Source organism: Arvicanthis niloticus, chromosome 2 (genome assembly GCF_011762505.2).
Source record: "Arvicanthis niloticus isolate mArvNil1 chromosome 2, mArvNil1.pat.X, whole genome shotgun sequence".
In the NCBI taxonomy this organism is placed as follows: domain Eukaryota; kingdom Metazoa; phylum Chordata; class Mammalia; order Rodentia; family Muridae; genus Arvicanthis; species Arvicanthis niloticus.
Genome location: NC_047659.1, coordinates 43,973,423 through 43,994,325, shown reverse-complemented (window position 1 = coordinate 43,994,325; position 20,903 = coordinate 43,973,423). Strand labels below are relative to the sequence as shown.

Sequence of the window (20,903 nt, the reverse complement as noted above, 5' to 3'; positions counted from 1 at the left end):
TACTGAAACCTTGATGCTTGTCTTAGACATTGTGAATTACTTTTAGAAAGTTCTGCAGTATCAAATAAAATTCTGTGTTTCTCTACCAGAAGTTGAACTGACCCAGTGTCAGAGTGTACTATGTAAAGGGTCATATATATATATATATGAAAATATATTTATATTGTATTAACAATATAAATATATAGATTAAATATATACATATTTATAAATATAAACAACATATAGATTAAAATACTACATTTTATTGGCTGGTTGATGGTGAGTGCTGCTACTGAATTGCTTCTCCACCACAACAGCTGTTCCTTTTAGAGCATAGCAGGTGCTGTGGAAAGTTGTGGTGGACAAGGACTGGTGACCTAACAGAGTCCTTCCTAGCCCTTAATGACATTGATTTTCAGACCAATTTTGCCATTCCTTAACAGTGAGCCCCTAGAAGGTTCTCCCAGTTTATTCTGTAAGCTCAGGGAAGTCACTGGTCTCATTCCCTATAGGTGAATTCCCTTTCAGCAGGCACACCAAGAATTCTTTTGTCCTTGCATTTGGCATCAGTAAACCAAGTCTACACAGGAGTACCAGGGAGTGAATCTATATTTGGGCCTGACTGATACTTTTCATTTTTTTCATGTAAGGTATAGAAAAAGCTCTTAAATACTTGGCAACTTTTCTGTGCTGAGAATCTCCATTGTCACAAATAAAGGCTTCTTCCCAGCATCATTAGGCTCCGGGAGAAGTCCCTGTTTTCTGCTGTTTCACATCCATGGCATTTGACCTTGATCTTACTTTTCTATACTTAGATACAGAGAATAAGAATGTTCATAGTGACGTCTGGTAACAAGGGGGTTTCAGGACCCCTCTGAGGTCAGCTGAGCCGCTGGGTTATGTATGGTATTACAAGTAGAATATCACACTGTATGTGTTGATTTTAGACACTGTAACAACATAAGAGACAGACTAATTTTGTAGACTAAATCAGGCAAGACGAATTGCCTCTTCCCATTGTTTCTGCTTTCCTTTTTTAAAAATATGGATTTGTTGCCAACAGTAAAAGGAGCAAAGAAGATTTTCTGTAAAAACACTGGTGTTTGTTTTCTCTGGGAAACGGGGAAGGCAGCAGCCCCAGGTCTGTATTTCCTCTCTGGCTACCCCCTTCCCTGGTTGGGTGGGTGATGCTTGCCTGAGACCTGGGTGGGGAGGTTGCTGAGGGAGAACCAGGACTCTGTAGAGGCCAGCCTTCCCAGCACTAAAGCTGAGCATCAAGTGTCCTTAATCACAGGGACCTGGCCTCCTTCATGGTTCCTCACAGCCCCTGTAGAATACTTGAGTTTTCGACCCTTGATGCTGTCAAGAGTTTTTCTTCTTGGCTCCAAGCTTGGGCTTTGCCCATGCTGTGTCTTTGTCTGGAGTTGATTTCCTGTCAGTTTACTTGTCCAGCTCCTTATATCATTTTCCAGGCCAGATCCAAGGTCTGTTTTGTCACCATATTGTCTATGGTGACAGTTTCCATCACGTGATCTCCCACACAGACACCGTAACATTTGGTTGTACGTGTTGTGCTGTTGTGTGTCATTTCATGTCTTATCCTCCTGAGATGGTAACATCTTAAGGTCAGGGAACGGATCTTTCTCACTCATATTTCATGTCTGCTACTGAGCAATGCTGACGCCCTGCCCCCCCCCCCATGGCCCACTTATACCGTTTGTTAAAAGATGAGAACAATATGTTGTCCATCACCCTAAGGAAAATTGTAGACTTCTGAAATGAAAGCAAAAGAAAACTAGACCTAATTGATAAATCTGGTACAAACTAAAAAGCAATCAGAGGTCCAAAAAGGTTACCAGTAACGGTTGAGGAGTGGGCTGGTGTTGGACTTGTACACCATGACACATACCTTCTGTTAGTGTGTGACTGTCTCAATCAGATTGCTACAATGCTGTAGATCCTCTTCAGGCTTTCCATTTGTACATCCATGAGGAAGATGACCAAAGTACCTCAAATGATACTTGACAGAATAGGCAGGCATGATGAATGTAGATCAAAGGATCTATGCCAATGATCAAGATGCCAGGGATGCCTGTGTCCCTAAGGACTCAGAATAGTTCTGCCTACAGTCAAGTAGTGGAGGGAACACTGTCTCCTAAGCACAGATATCATATGTAGAGCCAGCACTGGAGACACTAGGAGCTACTGTCAGTAGCTCCTAGTGTCTCCAGTTGTCAGTGGAAAGAAAACATTTTAGTGGGGCAGGAGGTCCTGGTTGGATCTGGGAGCAGGGACAGATGTGAAGGAGAGGAAGTGTTTATGTGTTAGGCTAAAGGGCTTTGACTTCACCCTAAGGGGCAAGAGTGTCTTAGCAGGCTTTTAAGGAGGCCTTGGGCCTGTGACATAAAGAAGTCTCTTTCTTTACTTGATTCTGGGACTGAGAGGAGCAGAAGATGGGGATTAAGGAGGCTGCCACAGGACTTTTAGCAAAAAGTAAGTTGGCTTAAAGGAGGACCTGACTGGAGGAATGAAAGGAGTGAATGGATTCAGAAGAGTTTGGAGCCCTTCCCTGCTAAGGTGACAGAACTCTTTCTGACCGTTTCCCTACAGCAGCTTTCACCAAACTTCTGCAAAGGCACGAAGGAGGGCCGGCTGGATTCATTTGACTCTGTTACCAGAAAAGTATGCATGGTTTCTGACCCAGGGGTATCTGGCCCCAGTGAGCTGTATGCAGGCATCCCTAGGAGAACCAAGTTTCTCTTCACTGTTCTTCCCTGACTTGTTCTCACTATCACATGTATACTATCTGAACAGAACAGAATATACTGATTTTCCTGTTTGTGTAAGTACACTATGTTCTTCTGTCAAGGATCTATTCCTCAGTATGAATACATTGTTCTATGTTCTATGTTCGTATTAGCCACACATAGTTACAAATTGTAACTATTCTGCAGTTGTAGTGCTGAGTGGATGTTAGGGTTGATATTTTCTGCTTCTGGATTTTTTTCCTTTTTTCTTTTTTTGTTGAGCTCTAAAGACATTTAACCATCTGTTTTTGACTTGAAAGTAGATGTTCTCAGCTGAGGCTGTGAATAAGTATGTGACTCCTGTGAATCATGGAAGATATATTGAAGAGGCATTGTCAGTAGTTAATTGCTACTATGTATCTTTCTCTGCTAATATTTTTTAGCTTTTCAAATGTATAAGGTAAGCAGGTAGAATTTTAAGGAATTGAGAGTAATAACTATGGTTTAGTTGGCTCATATCTTTAAATGTTACCTTTAGTGTAAGAATATACTTACTAATATTTCCTCAAAGCAGCCTTTATCCACATTACTTGTAGATAATATATATTTATTCAATATTTTCATATGGTAAGATTATTTCAATAAAAATAAAGTGTTGAATTCTTTGTTGAACTTCATGTGAGAAATATAAGTTAAATTAAAATTTATATTTTTAAAAGCTTTAGAATAGTCAGTCATCAGTAGCAGGTGACAAATGACGGTTCACTTGATTCCTCTGTGAGCTACTGCGGTGTAGTCATTCAAAGAATTTCAGAGTAGGCTCCGTGTATGTAAATTAAATTGTATGGCAATTTTCAAAATATAACTTCGGTTCAATATTAACATACAAGTAGCAGTGTATCAAATACACCATCTCATAATTTTCATTTCATTTGCTTGTAACCAATGTCCTGTTGGGAGATGAATATGTTTAACTGTAACTAAAGCCAACATATTTTCACTTATGGGGCTAGTTACAGTGTTACTGAATCACACCAAAACAGCGACAGAGGTCTAAAGCAAATCCCCATATGCCTTTGGTGGAGGTTTGTACTTGAGGTTGTTCTTTGTAAGTGCTAGCATCCTGACAGTCAACAAAGGGTACCAGCAGAAGAGAATCATATCAGAGCAGCATTGTAGTGAGTGAGCATACTGCATAGCATCTTGCAATGTGGTGAGGTATTGGCTAGCATCCTTTTTTGGCAGACAGGGTCTTACTATGTAGCCCAGGCTGCCCTGTACCTTTCAAGTATTGGGGTTAAAGGCATGTATTGCTACACCCTGACCTTTCTATCTACCACTTAAGTCTCTGGGGATACTTGATGTGGCTGTTACCAAGAAGTATGCTAGTCCCGAGTAGTTGGCTCTTTAATTTATAACCTGCTTTTACTTGATATGCAAAAATGTAAATGAAGATGCATGCATTAATAAGCAGCAGCTGTTCACTATTGTCAACTATAAAAGTTATTTTTGCATATTTGTCTATATGCATGTCCAGTATATCAAAGTAATCTCATACCAGATTTCTAATACATAGTAGGTATTAAGAAGAGTATGATGTTTTGGGCCAGTGTGATAGTTCCCTGGGCAAAAGTGCTTGCCACCCAATCCTGAAGGATATGATTCTGATGAGAGCCTAATATGAAGGAGTGATCCCAGTGCTCCAGTAGTGAGATGGGAGTGGGAGAAAAATCGTGCAAGTTTGTAGTTTGCCAGGGAGCTGTAGTATGTAGCACTGCAGAAGCAGCAAGAGAGACACCTTGATACTCTGGAAGATGAGAAGCAAATTGACCTCTGACCTCCACAAGTACACTGGATAAACTGATGTGCATGCCACAAGCATGCACACACACAGACACATGCACTCATGTACACGTGCACCTAATAAATGAAGTAAGGTAAGAGATAATTTTAATTCTACATAGCATTCCATCCACACTTAATTAAAACTATCCAGGAAACTTTGAGAGGAAAATAGGGGCAGGGCTAGGGCAAGAAACAGTCTTTGCTGGCTCAGCCTTTCAGTTGCATAAGGACAGACTTATGCAGCTTGCTTTTATGATTTTGGCCAAGGTAGTAATATATACTGTTTAGTTTAGAACATGATGGTATGAGGTGAATTAATTTTTTTTCTTTATAAAATTAGTGTTTTGAACACTGGTAACTTAGAACTAAATGGGCTAGAAAATCACAATAAAATATACAAATAACTGTGTTACATACTACTCTCACTTTCTCCAGTGATATTCTTGTTAGTGATTAAGGGAAAAAAGCTTAGATAAAAGCCAAGACATTTTATATTCTGAGCTTTTGAAATGTGTTTATGCTCTTGTTGGTATTGTAGTTAAAAGACACAGTGGCTTTTTGTACCTGTCTAGTAGAAAACATCCTATGGTTTGGTGAGCCTGCCTGGCCCATTGCCTCTGATAGCATGTTCTTCAGGAGAGAGAATGGCAGACCACAGATGGCAGAACAAGCCTGGCTTATTTCCGAGAAAGCCCCACGAGTGTGTTTGCAGCTGCCCATCACTATCTAAGGCCCAATGGGGAGAGATGAGATCAGGGCCAGAATTGATGAGCCACATGGAGCATAAAATAAGGTTGATTTTTGTTGTTGTTGTTGTTCTTTTCAGATTTTGGAGTAAGTGCATTCTTAGCAACAGGGGGTGATGTTACACGGAATAAAGTCAGAAAAACATTTGTTGGTACTCCATGTTGGATGGCCCCTGAAGTCATGGAACAGGTAAAAAATTGTTACCTTGGTTGTTATAGTACAGGAATACATATCACTGATATATCACTATATATATATATATATATATATATATATATATATATATGTATCACTGTATATATATATATCACTGTATATATATATCACTGTATATACACATATATACACATATGTGTGTGTGTATATATATATATATACACACACACATACACAGTATGTCTAATTAATCTAACATAATACAGATCTGATGCACTGCAGGTGTTAATATTTCATTTCAGTCAATTATTGTAGTAAATGTATCATGCAATATAGATTGAAATTCCTGATTGCTAGCTAGCCCTTAGCAAACTACACTGACATTTTATAAACAGCTTTGGATATCTGACACGGTAGTGGATATACTGATATGTAACAGGCCTGCTATGTGATTATGAGTGATTTTTTTTTCATTCATCTTCTTTCTTCATTTTAGGTGAGAGGCTATGACTTCAAGGCTGACATGTGGAGTTTTGGAATAACTGCCATTGAATTAGCAACCGGAGCAGCGCCTTACCACAAATACCCTCCAATGAAAGTAATGACCACTGGGGAGATTCTGAGGGTTGGAACTGTGATGGGAGTGGTGATGGAGAGTGTGGGTGGTGGGCATGGGTTCTTCAGTTCTCCTGAACATGCTTATTTTCTGCTTAGACTTGTGGGAGTTCGCAGGGGAATTCGGGCCAAGTTGAAGGCTGACTCATGTTCTTGTGCGCTGAGTTGACAGAACTGGTACTTGCTCTGCACGCCGCCTCAGTCATAGATGCCTGGCTCTGACCTATGGACTCTTGAAAGAGCAGAAAGATCTCAGGTCTCCCAACACAGTCTAAGAATGGAGTAGAGGGCTGTTCCATTTGCAGATGGCTCTCAGGCTGCTTGCTTTCTTTTTAAAATAAAGTTTGTCGGTTCCATTTTCAGCCTGCTCCCAGAGTATGGTGTTGTGGCTCATCTGATGGAGTGAGTCACTGTGTTTTGAGGCACCATATACTTTGGGTGCTATTTTCAGGTTTTTGCTATTCTTCTATCTGCTCTACCTCAGAGATGGTGGCAGCCTTTCTAATTCCCCCAACTAGACTTCGTCTTCAGGCTGCAGTTTTTCAATGCAAGTTATGGAGATGTTTCATCAAAACTCTGCTCTATGCTGGTTTTATTTTTCAGCTTTTAGTTTTTAGATAATTTAAAGGAATTGAAATCTGTTTATAAGCAGGTTCCCTAATTCTAGTGGTATTTATAAAGTGGGAAATGGGGCGGAGTTTAGGGATAGAGAAAATGCTTATTGAATGTGAGGTTTGGCATTGATCCCTGTTTATTTTCCAGCCTCTTCACCTCCCCCAAGACGTACTTCCTTATTGTAGAAAACTTCCAAATGCTAAATAGCAAGAAAGAATAATCACCTAGGATCTCACCGGCCACAAATAATCTCTGTTAATGTTTTAGAGCTGTTAATTTCCTACTTAAAAAAATAACTAGATTTTTGTGATTATGCCTAGGATTTCCCTTGTGCGAGCAGATAGTACTGTTGAGCTTACACCCCATACCCTGTTTGATGTCTATTTCTGTCTAAAATGTCAGTATAGTTAAAATGTCATTGATACGCTTAATACGGATATCTTTATGATTTTTAGCAGAAAATTTGAAGTTGACATGTAAACCATAGAAGAGATTTTTCTGGGAAAAATACCAGAGGAACTCTGAGAACTCTGTCTTTTATCCATTTTTAAAAAAAATTTTTTATGTTTCTTTATCTCCCTGTTTTCACTTGTTTTTCCCGCCTGAGTCTGGAGAGGCCCTTGTTAATCCCAGCTTGATGCCCACCAGGACTATGTTTCAGTTCACAGGAACCCACAGTCTCCTTCTGGATGTTGTCTTCCACAGACAACAGTCACTTTTAACATTCATCTATTCCTCTATTCATCTATGCCTCAAAGTGCTTCAAAGAAGTCTTTACATGTATAGCATTTGCATAAATTAGGCCTGATTTATGCATTAAGGAGGTTCATTCATTTTTATAGGTCAGTAGTACACTATACAGTCTACTCACTTTTTCAGTAAATACTCCTCTTAGTGTGAAAGAGTTGAATTATTTCCTTTTTGACTCGAAACTGTATTTTGTTTTGTCCCCTGCCACGTAGCACAGACTTTGATATGATTACAGGTTTTTTTGTACCTTATAATTATATCCTGACCATCAGTATCTTATTATTTCATTTTTTTTTGTAACCAAGCCCTTTTAGCAGTTTTCTCATGCTGTGTTCTCTTTACCTCCTAGGATGCTCTGGCTTTATTTTTAGGGTTGCTAATACGTTGCAGGAGAGCCCCGGAGTACTCTCTTGTACTTGGTTCTGTGCTTATGAATGGCCTTCACACTTGAATGTCGCTTTGTCTTCTGACCACCACTCTTTTCTAATCAGCCTGTGCTGTAGCTACATGCTCCCTGAGGTCCTGTGAGAGCTAGCTACTTCCCAGAAAACATTTTTCTCTGTGGCTTTCAGAGACCATTCCTAACACACAGAGCAAATTTCATAAGTTCCGTTCCTGAGAATAACCAAAAGACTAAGGAGGGTGTGGGTAGATATGCTAGGAAAACTGTGTGCTTTCTGCACACGACGTCAGGACGTTAAGGCATGTCCATTGATGCTTTTGTGGAAAAGCTGAAAATTCCATCATCGCCCATTCAGCAGAGGCTGGCTCCTCCTTTGTTTTGGCTGCAGGTGCTAATGCTGACTTTGCAAAATGACCCGCCCACTTTAGAAACTGGCGTAGAGGATAAAGAAATGATGAAAAAGTACGGCAAGTCCTTCAGAAAGTTGCTTTCACTGTGTCTTCAGAAAGATCCTTCCAAAAGGTATGCCACATTCAGAGTGGGATCGACTGACCGGCTTTGAGTTTTGACAAAGCTATGTTTGTGGATGAGAAGAACCTACCTTGCTCTGGACCCTGTGTGTCATCCTGGTAGTGGGAGAAAGCTTGAGTCTGCAGGAGAGAGAAGCCAGTGTAGCACAGTGGAGAGAAGGAAGAGGGAGGGGTGGGGGAGGGGGAGGGGGAGGGGGAGGAAAAAGCTAGTGTAATACTATAGGGAGGTGGAGGAAGAATTGGTCCTGCTTGCTTGGGGTTGGTAGGTAGGTGCTGTCATCAAGAGAAAGTGACAAAGCAGATGCTGACAGGGGTGAGGGAAGCCTAGTTTACATCCTGCACTATGTAGGTTGGTTGAGCTGACCTCCCAGGATTGGAACATCCGGCTAGCTCCAGTCTGAACCAGGCCGAGTTACTGAATTTTGCATGAGCTTCCTTTTAGTTGCAGAACAAGTTGTTTGTGCCCTTAACAGATTAGCAGCAGAGAAAAGTTTACCTAGAAAGATTAATCGTGTAAGCATGGGAAGCAAATGACTAAATTAACTTAGTGTTTCCTTTGTATTCTTATGTTACTGCCTTGCACTGGAACAACAGTTTTTTGAACTGTTTCTTCCTTTTTAATTCCTTGACTTTGAAATACCCCAGACATAGACAGTGGAACCCAGAATCCTTTATCATCTAAAGGACAGTTTTAATGATGTGAATCAGTGGCAAGCCTACACCTTGTAAATATTTGGCATCTCCCTATCAGACCTGGATAGTCCTCTGTCTATCATAAGTTCACCAAAGTGCTGATTTTCTACTTAGATTCAATAGTAATAATAATAATAATAATAATAATAATAATAATAATAATAATAATAATAATAGTAATAATAATTTTTCTCTTGGAAATCTCCCATTCAGGGATGGAACTCTGTTGTTAGAAGGTACTGCTTTATTCCAGTCACTAACTCTTCAACTTAGTAAGCTTTTAAAACTTCTTTTTTTTTTTTTTACAGCATTATGTTCAGTTAGGCCAGACTTCTTTAACTTAAAAGCAGTCTTTGTGGTATTTTGTGACTATTTGCTATTGCAGGTTTTTAATTATTTTCCACAAATAATCTCCACAGACTGTGCTTGACATTTCTCTTGTCCTTATGGTTGGATTTTAGGGATTAGTCTTCCTCCAGTGATCTTTCCCTGGGCTTCCCTTTCACTCTCCTTTTGGTAACAATGCTCTTAGATTTTAATTTTGTTCTTCAGCTTCTGCTTATACTTTCCTTTTTTTGGGGGGGGGTGGAGTGGGGGAAAAATTTGACGTTACAGAGAACTGGTTGAGCCTCCACACCTGGTGTGAGCTAGCCTTGAATTTCCACTTAGTTCTGTCTTTACTGACAGCTTTTCGAATTCTGGAGTAAGTTGAGGTTCCACCTAGTGGATGTGACAAGTAATGCCACACAACTCTGAAAATGGTTCCCGAGGGTAGACTTGTTAGTGTGATGACAGGTTTGTGATTTAGTCGAAATAATTTAGATTTCAGTGCAGTGTATTTAACAGACATTTAAACAATTTTGTTTCTTGATAAACTTAAATACTTTTCCAGTTTTATACACCATGAAAGTTCTGAATCTTGGTTCCCTCTATGTATGAGACAGTGTCCCTCAATGAGACAGTGAGCACAAGAGAAGAAAGGCAGATTCTTTGTGTTGGTACGTGCCTGAAGCCTCTCCATCAAGGCACTCTGCATTGTTTAGCATGTGTGAGCAGGTGAAGTGCTGTTTCCATAACCTTATGCCCACACCGTGCAGCTGCTGTGTCAGAGGAGTTAGAGACCATTAGTGCTGTACCTGCTCCCCAGAGGCTCTTTCTGTTAATGAAAAGAGACAGATGTTGAAAGATGGATGTGAGAAAGAACACAGACACACACACAAACAATCATCATGGGAAAAATATTTTGTTGATATAACGTGTAACTTAAAACACAGCCAGTATGAAATATACAAATAAGCATTTATGCACATGACAAAATTTTGAAATTTTGGTGACATTTCCAGAAAATTTTTAGTTCCTTTGCTCTGTTCATGCTGTTTGAGGCTTTCTGCTTTCTCTCTGTTTTTTTCCTTCCCCTTCTCTTTCTGTAGTTTTTCAATACTGAATGGGATTCTGAGCTCTATTTTTTCTCATTCTCATGACTTAATTTCTTTGTCTATATAATGGGTCTAATAATACTAGTTTTAAAGGATTGTTCTGAGGATGTGGTGAACTGACACCCGAGAAGTGCTGCAGAGCCTGGGGTGGGCTCCATAGCTCAGGATATAGAGACTGCCTTCATCATTTGCTTCCATCCTAGCAGGGAGACTCACTGTCATTTTATATACTAATCATAGTATGCTAATGCTGTATCTTTTTAAAATCACTATTACACAGTATGCTTTTGTCGATTTACACAACAAATTCAGGCTTTTAGAATGACACACACTCTTCTTTATATGTGGAGACTCATGGGAGTTTGCCGTCTGGAGGTGATTTAAATCCTCTGAGGAGAGTTTCAGAAACAGAAATCAGGTTCAAGAGGGTTAGGAGTTGAAGGAAAACTGGTAATCCTTGTGTGTTTGTGTCGCCTGCATTAGCTCATCTCCCCTTAGTTAACAGGCAGCAAAGCTAGTGCTGAGACTTGAGCAACCAGTGACAGACATGGTGGCAAGGATTAGCAGGGCATATCTCCTCCTGTGCTCGCTTGCTGGGCTCTTCACTGTCTTCCTGACACAGAGTTGAGGTCTAGGAGCCCCGTGCCCCATGGAGGTTTGTGTTTCTCATTAGCTCGGGCAGAATTGCCCGTGTTTGCATGGCAGAATATCTGGTTAATACAATGAGCCTGGACCTTATAGCTTAACATATACCTAAATGATGGCAACCTATAGAAAGAGTGAACAATTACTTTAAGCACTGGGGGGGGGGGGCGGGGGGGCGGGGCAGTGTTGCATCAATAGATCTGTCAGAAATGAGATAGACTGGAATAAACTAGGGAGGGCGGGAGGGCTGTGCAAAGCAGTTCTGCCCGAGGTCAGTAAGCTGTTTGGACTTATTAAAGCACATTTTTAGAAGTGTTCAGACTGTATAATACTCCATCCTGAGTCCTTTGAGATTCATTTAAGTCTCAGTGGATTTTGGCCCATCCATATGGATCAGAGGACTCTGTTGAGGGCTTTTCTTCTGAAAGTGTGGTACTTGAAGAATTTTACATTGTTCTTATGGATTTCTGACTCAGGCATCATTTACAGCTCAGACTGTTTCAGGGGCTGGTAGCATTTTTAGCATTTCTTGTAAAACAGTGCTTACACTACCTATACACTGTTACATTGCCTATACACTGTTACATTGCCTATACACTGTTACATTACTTATACACTGTTACATTACCTATACACTGTTACATTACCTATAGACTGTTACATTGCCTATACACTGTTACATTGCCTATACACTGTTACATTGCCTATACACTGTTACATTACTTATACACTGTTACATTACCTATACACTGTTACATTACCTATAGACTGTTACATTGCCTATACACTGTTACATTACCTATACACTGTTACATTACCTATACACTGTTACATTACCTATACACTGTTACATTACCTATACACTGTTACATTACCTATAGACTGTTACATTGCCTATACACCGTTACATTACCTATACACTGTTACATTGCCTATACACTGTTACATTACCTATGCACTGTTACATTACCTATACACTGTTACATTACCTATACAGTGTTACATTGCCTATACACTGTTACATTACCTATACACTGTTACATTGCCTATACACTGTTACATTACCTATGCACTGTTACATTACCTATAGACTGTTACATTACCTATACACTGTTACATTACCTATACAGTGTTACATTACCTATACACTGTTACATTACCTATAGACTGTTACATTACCTATACACCGTTACATTACCTATACACTGTTACATTACCTATACACCGTTACATTACCTATACACTGTTACATTACCTATACACCGTTACATTACCTATACAGTGTTACATTACCTATACACTGTTACATTACCTATGCACCGTTACATTACCTATACACTGTTACATTACCTATACACCGTTACATTACCTATACACTGTTACATTACCTATACACTGTTACATTACCTATACAGTGTTACATTACCTATACACTGTTACATTACCTATACACTGTTACATTACCTATACACTGTTACATTACCTATACACTGTTACATTACCTATACACCGTTACATTGCCTATACACCGTTACATTGCCTATACACCGTTACATTGCCTATACACTGTTACATTGCCTATACACCGTTACATTGCCTATACACCGTTACATTGCCTATACACTGTTACATTGCCTATACACCGTTACATTACCTATACACTGTTACATTGCCTATACACCGTTACATTACCTATACAGTGTTACATTGCCTATACACCGTTACATTACCTATACAGTGTTACATTACCTATACACTGTTACATTACCTATACAGTGTTACATTACCTATACACTGTTACATTACCTATACACTGTTACATTACCTATACACCGTTACATTACCTATACACCGTTACATTACCTATACACCGTTACATTGCCTATACACCGTTACATTACCTATACACTGTTACATTGCCTATACACCGTTACATTACCTATACAGTGTTACATTGCCTATACACTGTTACATTACCTATACACTGTTACATTGCCTATACACTGTTACATTACCTATACACCGTTACATTACCTATACACCGTTACATTACCTATACACTGTTACATTACCTATACACCGTTACATTACCTATACACTGTTACATTACCTATACACCGTTACATTACCTATACACTGTTACATTGCCTATACACTGTTACATTGCCTATACACTGTTACATTGCCTATACACTGTTACATTACCTATACACTGTTACATTACTTATACACTGCTCTGTGGTGGTTAGTAGCCACATAAGAGGTGGCCATGAAGATCCCTTGTGCCAGTAGAACTCAGTTAGAGGGCTGGCAGGGTTGATGGCCGCACAGTACACCTTTTGTGGTTGTTTCTATAAACTTGAGTTCAGCCAGGTGGCAGGCACGTCAGCCTACCTCAGCCTCTCGCTTGCCTCTCCCTCATTTCTCCCGCTTTCCCTTTCCCCTACTTTCATGGAGGTAGCTTGCCAGACGTGTGCTTTTACTCTAAAGCTATGAACACTTTAAGCTGAATAAAGAACAAACCAGTGACCTGCTGTTGAATTGTTCTCTGTATTGGACTAGAGTGACCTGCAACTTAACAATTGTGCCTATTTTAAAAGAAAGAAAGAAAGAAAGAAAGAAAGAAAGAAAGAAAGAGAAGAAAGAAAGGAAGAAAGAGAGAAAGAAAGAAAAAGAAAGAAAGAAAGAGAGAGAAAGAATGACGGCTTTCTAAGCCACCCCTCCCTTTACCTTATGGTGTCATTGTGATGAAGGATAAGGGTGGAGCGGAGGGGGCAGAAAAAGATTTTCTCTGCAATATGCTTTTCCCCTTATATTTTTTGTTGCCATAGAAATGACTTTCTCCAGAAAGGAAAGAATTTTCCCAGTCCTATTTTTCAAGGTCAGTCCAGCATTCCACAGGCTTCTCTCTACCTTAGTTTAACATTTGACCTTCGGGTGTACAAGGAGAATGAGGGGTTACTAGGGGAAAGGAAAAAATCATTTTGGGTTCTTAACTGGGCTCCTCCACTGTCCCCATTCTTTGTTTTGCTAGCGTGAGCCTCATTTTTAGTGCCTCCCCCCACACCCTGCTTTTCCTCACCGTGTTGAGCAGATGCTTAGACTTCAGTGCTGGCTAAACTTAGCAGCAGGAGTTACAGTCCTGCACTCAAATGTCTACCAGCATCGCCTTCGCTTCATGCTGGGTTGTGAAATTGAGCTACAATAGTTTGCTGGTCTGTGCTGGGCACTGGGAATATAAAAATTCTACAGGCTCTTTTTCCTTGGAAGGGCTTGTGACATGATGGAGTGGGGCTATCGGACAGGGATCATAGATTGAGATGACAGAGACGGGGAGTGGGAAAAGCCCAGTTCCTGAGTGAGCAAGCAGTAGTCCCCAGCAATTAGGGAAGGCGGGTGAGAGTGCCCAAAGATGTTGACATCTGAATGTTTCTTGACTTATGAGCAAGGTGTACTAGCCGGCTACGTGAAATGTTTTGAGTCTAGAAAAGCACGCATGCTTTGTCAGGATCTAACGAGGGACAGGTACGAACCCCAACACAGTTGAAGGCAAACAAATAAATTGCATGAGGTTAACGGAGATGGCCTCAGAGGCTGTGGGATTGTTGAGCTTGGTTTGGTTTCTTCCAGGAGATCTCATCTCTGAGAGTAGGCAGCACAGGCTGATGAGCAAGACAAAAATAGTACATAGTAATCGATGCATCGTGTAAAACGGCTAAGTCCTTTCTCATTTCCAAGTCCTTTGCTTTTTAAACAAGATGTGGACTCATGCATTTAATGAGTTTGCCAAGGGATATGGCCCTCCTGTTGTTTAGACCTTTATTTAATCAAAGCAGATATCAATTAGCAACTGTTTTAGTGGATTCGTGACTTGGGCTTCTTTGACCAGGAATTATAACTAGCATTCTTGAAATTTAAAGGAAAAAGTAGTCACAATAAAAATCTGCATTGCACAGAAACACAAATTTTGACTGTCAGACTAAGGCAGACAATGGCGTATCTTAGCAGTAGCTGCCTGTCATTTTAGGCACAAGGACACTTACCCTTGTACCCTCACCCCAGTATAATTCTCTTTGTACTTTAGATAGCCTGTGAAAATATTAATGTCCCATGATGCTTTCTTCTCCCATCCAATTTGCCATTATGAAAAATTTAAAACACGCAGAAAATGTAGAAAATAGCTCAGTGTTTCCTTCAGTCTCCCCTGTGCACAGTTTATTTACTGAATAATTTGAAAGTAAGGGACTTCATGCATGTTTCTTCCAAACAAGGTCACGTGCCTACATAATTATGATGTTTTCTCACACTTAAGAAAATGAACAGTATTTTTTTTAGTCTTCTATGTACTCAACTTAGAGATTTCGAAATGTCTTTTGTAATTTTTGCTGCTTCCTTTCCAAACCCAGTGTTTAATCAAGGTTAATGAGCTGTGTTTGGTTTTATATTTTATGACTATTTTGATCTAAATGAAGAGATTCCTTCATCTCTTCCCCCCTTTCCTCTTGGAAGATGGATTCATCATTCTGAAGATTATCCTACAACCTACTCTTTACTCCGTTCTTCCCACTTCATCCCTCTTTCTCCCCCCCCCTCCCTTTTCTCAATGCAGGACCTAGCCTGCTTGATGTTAGGCAAGTTCTCCTCCATTGACCAACATGTCTAGCCTTATCTGGATGAGCGTTATTAGGGCAGCTTTTTCCCTCCCTTTGTACAGATACCAATAGAGAAAGCTGATGTGAAATGGATTCCTAATTAAGGAAGTATTGACAAAGGAAGCTATTCTTTGTGGACGGTTGTCAGTTGAACATAGAAGGAATGCTAAAAGTAGGAAATCGATGTCTGCTACCTCCTGTGAAATATTTAAGGCAAAGATGGTAAACCACAGGGGAAGGTTTTTAGCAACAAGATAGATATCCATACAGCACGCTAAGACGCTACTCAGCAGGACACTGGCTAATTGCTGTGGAGAAAGCAGACCTTCCAGTGCTGAGCTTTGGAGCCTGGGGACTAAGCAGTTAAACTTAGCATCACTATAGAATTACTATTAGTGGACTAGCCCAATGATACACCTCTGTGATGCTGCTGTGACAAAGCCATGACCATCCATGAAAGCACAGCCTGGGGAGGATAGATCCAAACTGCTATGCTTTGAATGATGCGTCTCCTGTCCAAACTCTGCAATCGGAAAGGTTTCTACATGTGTAATTTTATGGGCAGTCTTGTCACCATTCACATGCATGATGAAATGTCTTTGAGCCTTCTGGACCTGACTTTAAGTTTATGGGACACAGAGCGTAGAGAAACAGGTCACATGATACCATAAGGAAGTAGACATATCCAGAAATGCTTTTAAGCGAATTTGCATTTTATTGATCATTATGCCATTTTAAATTTCCTTGAAAAAAAAAAAGTGGTCCATATACAATTGAAGCAGTCATTTCAATACTATACAGACTGAGCTGGCACACAGAATCTACCTACCAGTGAGCCCTTCTCCGCAGATGCTGCTCCTGGGGAGTCACAGAACGAAGTCCACTCTGTCATTCCCTTGACAAGGTCATATTGCAGTTGGTATGGCTTCTTAATAACATAGGAATTTAGCTCCCAGCAGTTGCTCTGCCAACTTTCAGAAACGCCAAAGTTGACATACTGAAGTATAAGAATGGAGGCTGGAAAATTGATTGTGGCCAAACCTTAATTCACAAGAGTTTATGTATTTGGCAGTAGAGGAATTTGGAAAGAACTAGACAACCTACATTGCTTTGTTCAGTGCCAGCTTGTGACTAGCTTGGTTGGTTTTGCTTGCCCTAAGATCAGTCATCCAGAAATGCTCTAAGGTTAAGCTATAGCATCAAGGCAGTATATTTATTATGTGGCAATTGTTTCAACTCTAATTTATTATTGATCTTTCAGGCCCACAGCAGCAGAACTTTTAAAATGCAAATTCTTCCAGAAAGCCAAGGTAACATGCTTGAAACCCCCAAATCAAATTTACTATTTTGAAAAGGCTGAGAATTTGCATGCATCTGATTTGATGTTAAACTGTTGGGATCATTTGTTTTGCAGAACAGAGAGTACCTGATCGAGAAGCTGCTGACAAGAACACCAGACATAGCCCAAAGAGCCAAGAAGGTAAGCTCCACCTGCCCCCATCATCCTGAAGGGTCCTCTTCTCAGCTAGAAATGAAAACCCTAAAGCAACAGGAAGAAGGTTCCAAGGTTCCTGCATACTCTGGCTTGCAGTGCAGAGATTACCTGATTCCCATGACTGATAATGAGTTTTTCTTCTGGTTCTCTCAGGGAGCAGTTCAACATTGGGCATGGAGACAGCATGAAGCTTGCATGGTTTCAGTTTTGCATACAGCAGCTCTTTTTTAGAGGTTCTGGATGCTGGCAAGATTTAAATAATGGATTGAGATAGCTATATTTCTTTCCTTTAGGATTTTAAAAGAGAAGTGGAGTAGTCAGTCTTAAAAACTAGTTGGAATGATGAAATGAAAACATGTTTCATATGTGTGATATGTACAGAATAATAGTCACGAGTGTTTGTTCATGTGTGTACATGTGCTTGTGGAGGCCGGGGATCAGTGACAAGTATCTTTCCTCAGTTTCTCTCCACTTGGTTTCTGAGACACGATTTTTCACTGAACCTGAAGCTCACTGACTGTCTAGACTGGGTGGCCAGCTCCAGGTGAGCTAGCTCCAGGGATGGAATTGTCAGTATTCTTAACTCCACTGCAAGCCAACATTAGGGTTACATTTGTACACTATTGTGTCTGGATTTTTTTTTTATGCCAGTGCTGACAGCACGGACTCAGATCCCCATTTTTTAATGACTGAGCCATTTTCCAACCCCAAATTTGATTGTAAAGGTTGGTTGACTATCCATGGGATATAATTCATTTCTCATAAAAGATTCACGACCCTTTTGTAGTCTACTTTGTGTTCACTAAGTTTAGAGTACCTACAGTTTTTCAGGTTTTCTAGTCCCAAAAAAGCATGTAATTATATACGTATTTACCTATTACCAATCGTTGTGGATTTCATTATGATATGGATGAAATCCAATGAATTATAACCATCATTTTGGTTACTTGGTTTTAAATTTAGTATCATATATTAGTAATTAAAAATATGTATCCCGGGGGGGCTGGACAGATGGCAGAGATGGAGGTCTTCTAATAGTTGACAGAGAGGAGCCTGAGTACTCCGTGGCTGGTGGTGGAGTCTAGCCTGGGGTCCTTTGATCACATGTCCAAAATGTCGTCCCCAAGGTGAAAAAAGCTGCCAGGCCCCTGCCAGCTTCCATAGTAGATATCTGCCAGGACTGATGGTGCTTGTTGACTCTGCGCTTTGTGTTTCTGTCCTCGCTGCACGTCTCACCTCTTCCCCCAGTCTCCGTACACTAGAGTTATGTGGCACCTTCTTCTACCCAGTCTGTGCCATCTCAAGAGCTTCTCCTAGCTCTCCAACAACACTACAGCCCTCCCACCTTTCTTTCTTTTACCCTAATTGCCACTCTTCCTTTCTTGTTTTGCCATGTAGCTCAGGCTAGCCTCAAATTCATGACACCCTCCTACGCCCCCGCCTCGTCACAAGTGCTTGGACTTCAGGCATGCAGCAGTAGTCATTGTACACGGCTCCTCCTCTGTGAAAATTTTGTATGAAATGATTATTTTTTGTGTATTGGTGTTTTGCCTGCATGTGTGGTTGTGTACCATATGTGCATGCCTGGTGCCCTTGGAGGCCAGTAGAGGGTAGGTGATGAACTGAAACTGAAGTTACAGATGACAGTGAACCACCATGTGGGTGCTCAGAATAGAACCTGGGTCCTCTGGAAGAGTAGCCAGTGATCTTAACTACTGAGCCGCTTCTCTGTTCTAGCCTCCTCTGGTTTTTTCCTCTTAAAAATTATTTGTTCTACTTCTTGAGATTATAATATAATCCTTCTCTGTTTCCTTGCTTCCCTCTTAACCCATATATCCTTCCATGTTTTCTTGCAATTTCATGACCCGTTTTTAAATTAGTTGTTGATATATACATAAACGTATATATACATTCCTAAATATAATCTGTTCAGTCTATACAGTGTTACTTGTATGTATATGTTTTCAGGACTGACCGTTTGGTGTTACTGGATTACCAACTGGTGTGTTCTTCCTTGGGGAAGACTGTTTCTCTCACTGGCAGCTTCCCTCAGTTGCCTGCAGTTCTCAGAGGCCTTGTGGCTTTTAACATGTCTGTTGCTGTTGTCCTTGTTCAGTTTCTGTCTTGGCAGTCAGATTGGTGACTTTATGGGTGTAGCCTCTGACATTTCCAGGGACATGGTCTCACATCGAACTCCCCTGACCACTGGCTCTCACAGTCTCAGTCTCTCCACCCCTTCTTCCTCGATGTTTCCTGAGTCTTCAGTGAGGGAGTGTTTTGTAGATGTGTCCACTGGGACTGAGCTTCACAACTCTGCCTTTGATCCAGTGTGGTTTTCCGTAGTGGTGTCTGTTGCAAGAACTTTCCTTGATGAGGAGTGGAGACTACAGCTGCTGTGGGCATAAGGACAGATGTTTAGAGTCTGACACCTTTGTTTTTGACTAGACATTTGTGGTGGATTTCTAGTTTTCCTTCAATCTCTTCTTCTAATGTTTCTTAGAACCTGCTTCAAGATTAACTATTTGACCATGCTCAAGAGTGCCTCTCTAAATTAAGCAAAACCAAACATGGTGATTGATAAATGAAATAAAGAAACAAAAGAGCTCTTTCTGCTTAGTAAAGGCCAAGGTTCTTAATATTGAATTTCTAACCTTATAGTCTAACCTCCAGCAAAATGAACCATGTTGGCTCCTTAACGTGGTGCAGACTTTCCCTGTGGACTTTCATCAATTTGAGAAAATAAAGAATCTGTTCAGACTATGACTTTATTTTCTTCCCTCAAAAATATTTTATTACATATGAGTATGCTGTATATCCCAAATCCCATTTTGCATTTATCTTGGGACAGTGAGGAGACTTGGAGAGATGTGAATTTCCAATCATATCTTCTCACATGTCTTAGGTCTTTCACTTATTGTTATTATTTATTGGATTTTATTTTATTTTATTTTATTTTATTTTATTTTGCTTTATGCTTTTCTGCCTCTGCTTCCCAAGCATTAGGACTGGTGTGTACCACTGCGCTTAGATGCTGACTTCTTAATTTTAGGCATTAGTGTGCCATCTATCTTTTCCACAAAAAGTAGCGTCCCATCTCAGAGTTCTGAAGAGTAAAAGAGATTATTAAGAAGTTTTTAAGCATCGTGTAGGAAAGGCCTGGGCATTTTGCATCCTAACGATGACCGTTCTCCAGTCACATACGCATGCATTTTCAAGTATACTTTGGCTGCTGTCTGTACCACACTTCTCATGCAGAGATTTGCTGACAGGTGCACGGCTGAGACCCCACCACAAGGTTGCATTTGCTCTCCATAGCATGTGGCCGGAAACATGACTTCTTCTACTGCCCTTGAGTGTGTCATGCTCCCGGGATTCATGTTACTTCATGTTACAGAAGAGCAGCCTCCCTGCCTCTCCTCCTGTCTGACTGTTGGTGAGCAAATGCGATGGTTTTCACCACTGGAGAGGTCTCTTGCTGCCAGCCATGGGAAGCAAATGTTATTTGAATTATCCTGTGTAGTGAAAACCTTTCCTGTAGGATATCTCCAAATTTCCTGGGTTTGCACAGCACTTAGGTAAATTTTGCTTAAAG

The 20,903-nt window shown here is 40.4% G+C and overlaps 1 protein-coding gene across 2 annotated transcripts in view; it reads left to right on the top strand.

The window, feature by feature from the left end:
- The window catches only part of Stk39 (serine/threonine kinase 39), a 262,138-nt gene that overhangs the window by 95,703 nt on the left and 145,532 nt on the right, over positions 1-20,903 (top strand). For both annotated transcript variants that reach the window (XM_076928855.1, XM_034495627.2), the window contains exons 6-10: positions 5,401-5,510; positions 5,974-6,075; positions 8,249-8,382; positions 17,078-17,126; positions 17,231-17,296. In XM_076928855.1, the coding sequence (XP_076784970.1) occupies positions 5,401-5,510; positions 5,974-6,075; positions 8,249-8,382; positions 17,078-17,126; positions 17,231-17,296 (461 nt within the window). The remainder of the gene's footprint in view (positions 1-5,400; positions 5,511-5,973; positions 6,076-8,248; positions 8,383-17,077; positions 17,127-17,230; positions 17,297-20,903) is intronic.